General features: G+C 45.3%; 1 protein-coding gene across 1 annotated transcript; it reads right to left on the bottom strand.

The window, feature by feature from the left end:
• Nucleotides 1-354: 354 nt before the first annotated feature.
• Rab29 (RAB29, member RAS oncogene family) lies at nucleotides 355-5,912 on the bottom strand. The gene is made up of 5 exons (XM_032915429.1): nucleotides 5,392-5,912; nucleotides 3,059-3,130; nucleotides 2,003-2,184; nucleotides 1,189-1,310; nucleotides 355-914 (listed from the first exon to the last, which is right to left on the bottom strand). The coding sequence occupies exons 1-5, from the start codon at nucleotides 5,513-5,515 to the stop codon at nucleotides 800-802; spliced, it is 615 nt and encodes a 204-aa protein (XP_032771320.1). The 5' UTR covers nucleotides 5,516-5,912; the 3' UTR covers nucleotides 355-799.
• Between the last annotated feature and the right edge of the window lie 2,339 nt (nucleotides 5,913-8,251).

An 8,251-nucleotide genomic window follows, 5' to 3' on the forward strand; every position in this document is an offset into this window, starting at 1 on the left:
CTACATCAAATAGAAACAAAAAAAAAAAATCTCAGAAACTGGTGAGTATTTTATTGTTATTGGGGTTTTTTTTTTTGTTTGTTTGTTTGTTTTCCAAGACAGGATTTCTCTGTGTAACAGCCCTGGCTGTCACAGATTCACTTGCAGACCAGGCTGGCCTTGAACTCACAAGAGACCTGACTGCCTCTGCCTCCCCAGTGCTTGGGATTCAAGGCATGTGCCACCACACCCAGCTATTACTGTTATTTTTAAAGATGAGATCTTATACTATGTAGCCCGAGCTGTCCTTGTACATTTAATCCTCTTGCTTCAGATTCCCAGGCGCTGGGATTGTAGGCATATACACTACAAGTCTCTTTATAATTACTTTATTTCTACTTTTTATATATTTACTTATTTACTTTGTATGCTTTGTATGTCACCTGCATGGTGTGACGTGGGGTGGGTGCTTACCTAGTGAGAACAAGGCTCTGAGGCTAATCCCCGGCATCACCAAACACAGTGCACAAGTGCTAATTTTTATTCCTTCCCAGAAACTCATCTGACAGTGGAAGAATGAGGTGATCATTGTCATACAGGAAACACTGACTAGAGGACACGGGCTGTCAGCAAGTCACAGACAACATTCGGGAACAACAAATGCATCTGGGTTCCAGGCAGTCATTCCCAAGTCACAGTGGGGTTCCTTTCTAGGCAGTTGGCAAGAAACAGGTCAAATACTCTCAACAGAATTTTTAGGCCAGGTGAGCAGCCAACAGGAGGAGATGGAATGGCTGAGAGACCTGGAGAGGAAGGCGAGCTAGCAGCATGTCCAGCCTGGGGAGGGTTTGGTCTGGAGATTGATGTAGTTCCCTTGGGTGGACGAAGACATTATATCTTCTCTAGAATTGTTCATCATCTTTTCCACGAGGACTCTTTAAAAAGAAAAACAAACCGGAAACTAGAAAAATGAGCCCAAGAAGGTGAATGGAGGAGGAGGAGATCCAGCAGGCACTGTCTTATCACCAGGCAGCATTCCACAAAGACAGGAGGTGTAAGCACCTCTGTGCGCTTCACTTATCCTAGGGAAGCCGGCATCCCAGTGGCTTAATTTGTACTCCTTTGCTCAGAAATCAGAGAAGAGAACCCATGGGGCCATAGGGGACAACGGTCTGTGTGCCTGTCTCTGGAAAACTAGGAGCCACTCACCTCATGGCCTCATTGATATTTTTGTTCTCCTTGACTGATGTTTCTGTCCAGCCTGTAAAACCGTTCTCTTTGCTGAACCGGTCAATCTGGTCCCGGCTCACTGCCCAAGGGGACAGATCACTCTGACAAAAAAAATAAAAATAAAAATAAAAATAAATAAAAAATACATAAGCGGTAACACCGTAATCGTCACAGGAGCCTGTGCATTTTGAAGAGTTTTCAACCGAGACCACCAACATCTAAAATCTGCAGTCAACATTCTTCCTTAAAAAGAGGTCACTCTCAGGGATGGAGGGTTGGCTCAGGAGTTAAGAGCACTGGCCGCTCTTCCAGAGGCCCTTGATTCCCAGCACCACCTACATGTCAGCCAACAATGTTCCGTAACTACAGACCCATGAATCTGACACCCTCTTCTGGCCTCCTTAGGCACCACGCACGCACGCACGCACGCACGCACGCACGCACACGCACAGACGCCGCACGCACGGTGCACAGACATGCATGTACAAAAAACACAAAAATGGGAAAGGAAAAAAAACATTTTCTCAAAACCTCTTTAAAAGAAAGAGGAGGTGACTCTTCCAACTTGAACAAACGGGCACACTGATGTGTTGGTAGACAGGCATGGGGTACTAGTTATAGCATCTAGGCGAGAGAAGCGGGGTTGTGAGTTCTAGGCTAGCCTTGATAGGTGACATGGGTGCTATCTTTAAAAACTAAAATAAAACAGGGTGGGCGTGCTCAGAAACACAGGGCCTTTTAGATACCTCTACTCTGGCCACTGGTCGGTGCCAGGGGCCATTTACTTGCATACCTTGTTAGCCAAGAGCAAGCAGGGCACTGGCTCCCCGCTGGGCAGTGTGAGCTTGCTGTCCAGATCCTGTTTCCATCGTTGGCTGTTGCTGAAAGTAGTGGCATTGGTGACATCAAACATGATGACACAGGCAGAAGCATCTCGGTAGTAGAGTCGTGTCATGGATGTGAAACGCTCCTGCCCTGGGGAGAAGAGAGAGCTCTCAAGAAGGTGGTTCTGAGGGTGAGCACCCCCTCAGACCGAGCACCCTTCCTTCACTGGAGGTAGGACATCTGCATGCACGCAATATATCTGCAAAGGTCCCTTCCCTTCCCCTCTGACTGTGTCTATCCCGTTAAGGGATTGTTTTTTTTTTTTTTTTTTTTTTTTTTTTTTTGTTTGTTTTTTATTTTATTTTATTATTATTTTTTTTTTTGGTTCTTTTTTTTGGAGCTGGGGACCAAACCCAGGGCCTTGCACTTCCTAGGCAAGCGCTCTACCACTGAGCTAAATCCCCAACCCCTTCGTTAAGGGATTGTTAAACCCAGTCATCTCCACTGTGGATTCCGTATCCACACGGCGATGTCCAAATCCCCGTCTGCCCCTTGCTGTCTGTGTGACTTTAAGAAAATCGGGCTGAGCCCTTCAGCTGTGTCATGTGTAGAGGAAGACGAGAGCTCTCATGACAGGGCTAGTGAACCAGTAAACTGGAAACAGGAGGCGCGGCGTATACCAAGGGTTCGTCATGATCATTGTCTCTACTTTCTGGAGATCTTCTTTCTCAGTAACGTCAGCTGAAGATCTGGTGCCCACTCTGCTACTGGGAGAACATCCACCTATGGAGAATCCACCACCTTAGCAGCTTTTCCACCCACACACAGATGGCACCATGTCTGTCTTTGGAGCAGTGCATCTCTAAAATCATCTCGAAAGCTCAGAGCAGCTCAAACTTGTAGCTTCGGGGAAGAAAAATGTCAGCTGTGCTGTCCGATATTCATCCTCCCCACCACCCCACCTCAAAGAGCTTGCTGGTTAAATAATTTCTCCCCTTGTTACTGTCTGGTTTTCCCATTTTACCTGCAATATCCCACAGCTGGAGCCGCACCATTTCTGAGTCGGACCACTGGAGAACCTTCAGAGCAAAATCCACTGAAAATATATGAACATTACACCTTAATAAAAATATGTCTTTATGATGGTTCTGTGAAGGTTTCTGTCGCCAACCCGGGCAACCCAAGTTAAATCCCTATAACCCAAACCTATAAACAATTCTCTGGCTTTCACATGTATGTCACAGTGCACATGTCCACACACACATACGTAAAGTAAATGTTTCTTTTTAATCCCAGCATAAGCTCAGATCAAATATACAGCAACAACCCCAGAATCATGAAACTCCAATTAGGTTTAAGCCTTCAGGAAATGAGATCCCATGGTGTAAAAGTGTTGGGACATATAATTCATACTCTCCTAAGGGTCTTCAGTGTTTTCTCCTCTATCAGATCAAATTATTTCATACTAATTATTTCCATGGCTAGGAACAAGAACGTGGGAATGGTTAAGGCAATAATTCCTATTCTCAGGTTCAATGGTTTCTGGGAGTTTTGTTTGTTTGTTTGTTTGTTTGTTTGTTTAGGAGGGTGCGGTTCTTGAGGAAAGGATGAGGGGAGAGATAGAGGAAAGGAAGTTAAGTGGTTAGCTTTGTATCTCCCACACTCAACTTCACTGTTAGTATCTAATCAAACAGTACTTTGAGAAAACACAATGAAAACCTCTGTATCCTCCTTAGGGCCGTGGTAATTATGTCAGGCAGGTACCAGTTAAGTGAACAAGATGCCAGAGGAGGCTACATGGGTGCCACTTAAGAGCTATGCTGAATCCAACATTGGTCTGCAGGTGCTGAAACTCCAAGAGATTGGGCTGAACAGCTATTCCAGGAGAACCTCCTAAAGTTGTGCAGTGTAGCCTAGCTCCATCTGGAGATCCTCCTGCCTCACCCTTTTGAGTGTTAAAATTGAAAGTCTAGACAACCATACTGTGCTGGAAAAGCTATTCGTTAAAGAGGAAACCAGAATAATTTCTGTTTGGAAACATACAGAAGTAAAAACTAGGGAGAATTTACAATAAACACCGGGAAAAACAAACAAATCAAAACGCGCCAGAATCAATTATGTTCGTACGGCAGGAAAACTAAGACCACACCATGGGTAAAAATTAATTCATAGGACATTTTTTTAACCGAAATCCATGAAATAAGATCTTGTATTTAGGAGTGGTGGGCAAAGTAGTCAGGAAAGAGTCTTTGAAATGTTAAACCTTTAGCATTGCTAGACACTTCCAAAAATGAATGAAAAATATTTTATAGTGTGTGGTTGTGTCTCAGTGCTCCCATGGAGGTCAGAGGACAACTTTATTTGAAGTCTCTGTTCTCCTTCTATCTTGTAGGGCTAGGGACTCCGACTCAGACTTGACCTAAAACCACTGACCCATTTATCTCATCTCTTCTGTCTTTTGCCAAACATTCTATAAAGTTTTCATTTCAAAGTAAAGAGTTAATTAAAAAAGGCTGGTGGGGGGAGATAACATTTGAAATGTAAATACATAAAATATCCAAGAAAAATAAAATAAAAACCCTCTCATGTGTACACTGGCACCCACTTTCAAAATCTATTATGGTACAAGTGTAATTTTACTCTTTTACTTGATCACCTTGTTTTAACTATCTCCTACTTCTCGTGGTTTGTGTCTTTGTGTGTGTGTGTGGTGGTGGTGGGGCCCCGGGTGGGGGCAGACAGGCCGGTGGATGAACAGTTCAGTTGAGTCCAAAGGCCACACTAGGAAAGAAATGAGCTAACTTTTAGTGCTTCTTTCTCTCTTCCTCCCTGCCTTCCCCAGTGTGAGAAAAGATAAGCCACTCAGGGTGTATTTCATATTCTTTCGTGAATCCCTCACATTTCCCACGAAGTTCACGAATTACCTTTATTTAAGCAACCCCACAGGGCTCATCAGACCTGACCATAATCTGACCTCTAATCTCCCCCACAGCTGTTCCTCCTGAATGCTTAGCTCCTGGGCTCTCCTTAGATCAAGTCGATTCTTTCCTCAACACCCGTCTGATGCTGGTAGGAAGCAGGGTATCTGCTCCAGCCTGCATTTGAACCGGGGCTCAGCTCTCTCTGCTGGCTGGAGAAGTTGCTCTGGGCAGCGCATGGCTGCGGGAGGGCGCAGCTCTCTGTTGTGATGGCCCAGGATCAGACCCCTCCACCTTCTCCATCTCTCACCTGCATACTTTGGCCCCATTTTTATAGGCAGTCGGCGCAGGCTGGGAACCCCTTAGAGGCGACCTCAGTACTCAGAGGCTACCGGCTTCAAGCCTCGAACCCTGCTCCCAGCCACCTGAGACCGCTCACCTCCCACGGTAGACTTGTAGTGCTTGCTGAAGCTGTCCTGGGAGTAGCGCTGGACCAGTGACGTCTTACCCACCGCGGCGTCCCCCACCACCAGCACTTTAAACAGGTGATCTCGGCTGCCCATGGCTAGTGGTGGGGAGTTTTTTGTTTGTTTTCCCGGTAATTCGCTTATTTTAACCCCTTTGGCTCCCGGGTTCTCTTCCAGTTGAAGTCAGACATCCCCACCCTCGGTTGGTTGAAGCTTCTCTAACTGGAAAGCAGAAAAGGAAACTTTTGCACTCGGCCTGGGTGCGCTTCCTCCCCACGCCGCCGCAGCCTGGGTGGGGCGGGTACGAGCTCGACCCCCCGCGGTTGGCACCTTCTTGTCAGGGACTTCCGAGCAGCTCGCCAGAGTTGAACCGTGGCCAGCACCTTGCTTGGAGAGGTACAGAGGACCCGGGCCCTTCCTCCGACCACATACACAAAATTGGGGGTGTGCAGAGTCCTTATCCGGTACCTGTGCTGCCACGGGCGGCGCACTTCTCATCTTCCGTCAAAAGCTTGTGAGCCCCGCTGCTCTGGGCACTACATTTCCCAGTGTGCCTCTTGGTAAAGCGACCAGACCAGTGTGCCAACTTGCCGCGTGAACTCTTGGGAAATGTAGTTTCATAGCTATCTTGAGCAACCTTACAGAGCAGTTTCAAGGTTTTCTAACTTTAAAGAATTTAGAAATTTATTTGAAAACAATTATATAATTCAGCGTAGTAGCGCAGGCTCGTAATCAGGCCTTGACAGATGGAGACAGGAGGATCATAAAACCCAAGGTCATTCATCATTTTCTGCAACAAGTGTGTTCAAGGTCCCCCCCCCCTTCCTCTCCCTGAGACCAAGACAAGAAGTTAGAAGCAACTTCGGGTCACCCTGAACTACATAGACTTGATCTCTCTCTCCTGTCTAAATCTGTCCCCGAGATGCTTTCTTAAAATCACATTTAAAAATTTCCCAGATGGGTTTTTAAAACCATATTTTAAAGGTTTTATAACACGAAGATAAACTATTCCATTAATAAATTAATAAAGCCCAAGCTCCAAGTGAAGTCCATGTCCTGTCGTCTCACCTACAGAGTCAAATCTTGAGCCTTGTAAAGATGATCTTATATTTTCCATATGACCAGATAACAGGCTCTTTCAGGGACATTTGACCCAAGAGACCAATCTTTAAAAATATCCATGTCAAAAGTCACAACAGTTTCTAGCTAGCTACATCGAGAGCAATGCAGAATGAGCCAGAGATAGTTCCTCATCGTCACTTCCACATTTCTTACGGCAGCCACCCATATTATTCGAGCACCAGGACATTTCCTTTTGTTGCTGCTATCGCTTCTGAATATTCACAAAACGATTGGCAAATGTTTTTAATTTTCCTACCTGCAATTTTTTTCTGCCCTGCCTGCCCTTTAGATAGGGATTGTGGCCAGTAGAATAAAGTGTCACTTTTTTTATTATTATTTTTTTTTGGTTGCTTTTTGCTTGAGATAGGGTTTTCTGTAGCCTCAACTTTCTACATATGACCTTGAACTTGTGGTTCTACTGTAACAACATCCAGTTTTGTAGTTTTGGAGATCAAATCCAGGAGTGCGAGGTAAGTCCTCTACCAACGGAACTACATCTCCAGCCCTTCCCCTCCTCCTCCTCCTCTCTCTCTCTCTCTCTTCCTCCTCCTCCTCTCCCTCTTCTTCCTCCTCTTCTTTCTTTTTTCTTTTGAGAGAATCTCTGTAGCCAAGGCTGGCTTTGAGCTTCAGATCCGTTTGCTTCTGTCTCTGCGTCTACTCCCTCCACAGGTGCACATGCACACCATGCACAACTTGTGTGTGTGTGTGTGTGTGTGTGTGTGTGTGTGTGTGTGTGTGTGCACTCACACACACACATGGAGGTTGGTTTCTTCTACCACTCTCTCCCTTGCCCCTGTCTTGTAAGCAAAGTAATACCTTCCGTTACAATATTTCCATGTCTGTCTGTCTGTCTGTCGTCTATTCATCCATTCATCTACCTGTCCATCTATCCATCGATCGATCGATATTGGCGTTCTCTGTTCTAATCCCCATGTTTGCCGCTCATCCTTAAGGACTGCATTCTCTCGGTTGTTACGGTTTTGACATGGTTCATGTAGTTTCGTTATTTTTACTTTATGTGTATGAGTGTGTTGCCTTCAGTATTTATGGCCTTGCGCTTCTGTGCTGCGCTTCCTCCTGTTTTGCTCCTACTTCTCTGGTGATCGCTTTTTAAATTTTCTTTTCAGGGATCGGTCCATCCTATCCCTTTAAACGTTGCCTAAGGATTGGTGTCTGGGTTGATTATTCTATAGTCTGTAGAGTATTTCTCATGGCGCCAAGTCTGTCTGTTTTCACTTTATCTGTTCTTTGTCTCCAGATAATTATGTACGGTATTGAGAAAGGAAGCTCCACTCGGGCAAACCCACCACAGCCTTCCTTCTATACATCACTGCAAAAGTAGCTCCTCTCTCATCTCTCCCACACTGCCGTTGGCCTCATCGTTCATGTAGAGTTCATATGTTGAGCATTATTCTATTTTTCTATACATTCATCCTCCTCAATTACTCCTCTAAAAAAGTTAATCACCTCATCCTTATTCTTTTTCTTTTTAAAATCCTTATTCTTAAAAATGTTTCTCAGTGTTGCCTCTGAGGATCCAAACCAACAAAGGAATTGCTCCCGTTGTTGGTTGATTAGCAGAACTAGATGCTAGGATCCTATTGTTGAAGACACCACATGCTTTGATTGCAGTCCATAGAGAAATCAAGATGGAACTGAACTGGAAGCTTCGTCTCTGCTAGCAAGGGCTACACAGGCTGCTGGGGAAGG

This window comes from Rattus rattus, chromosome 10 (assembly GCF_011064425.1).
Source record: "Rattus rattus isolate New Zealand chromosome 10, Rrattus_CSIRO_v1, whole genome shotgun sequence".
In the NCBI taxonomy this organism is placed as follows: domain Eukaryota; kingdom Metazoa; phylum Chordata; class Mammalia; order Rodentia; family Muridae; genus Rattus; species Rattus rattus.

Excerpts from the sequence above, each read along its gene's own strand:
- Rab29 (XM_032915429.1), bottom strand. The coding sequence starts at position 5,515 with ATGGGCAGCCGAGATCACCTGTTTAAAGTGCTGGTGGTGGGGGACGCC. Across the intron at positions 2,185-3,058 it reads CCAGCTGTGGGATATTGCAG|GGCAGGAGCGTTTCACATCC; the intron begins GTAAAATGGGAA and ends TCTTCTCCCCAG. Across the intron at positions 915-1,188 it reads AATATCAATGAGGCCATGAG|AGTCCTCGTGGAAAAGATGA; the intron begins GTGAGTGGCTCC and ends TTCTTTTTAAAG.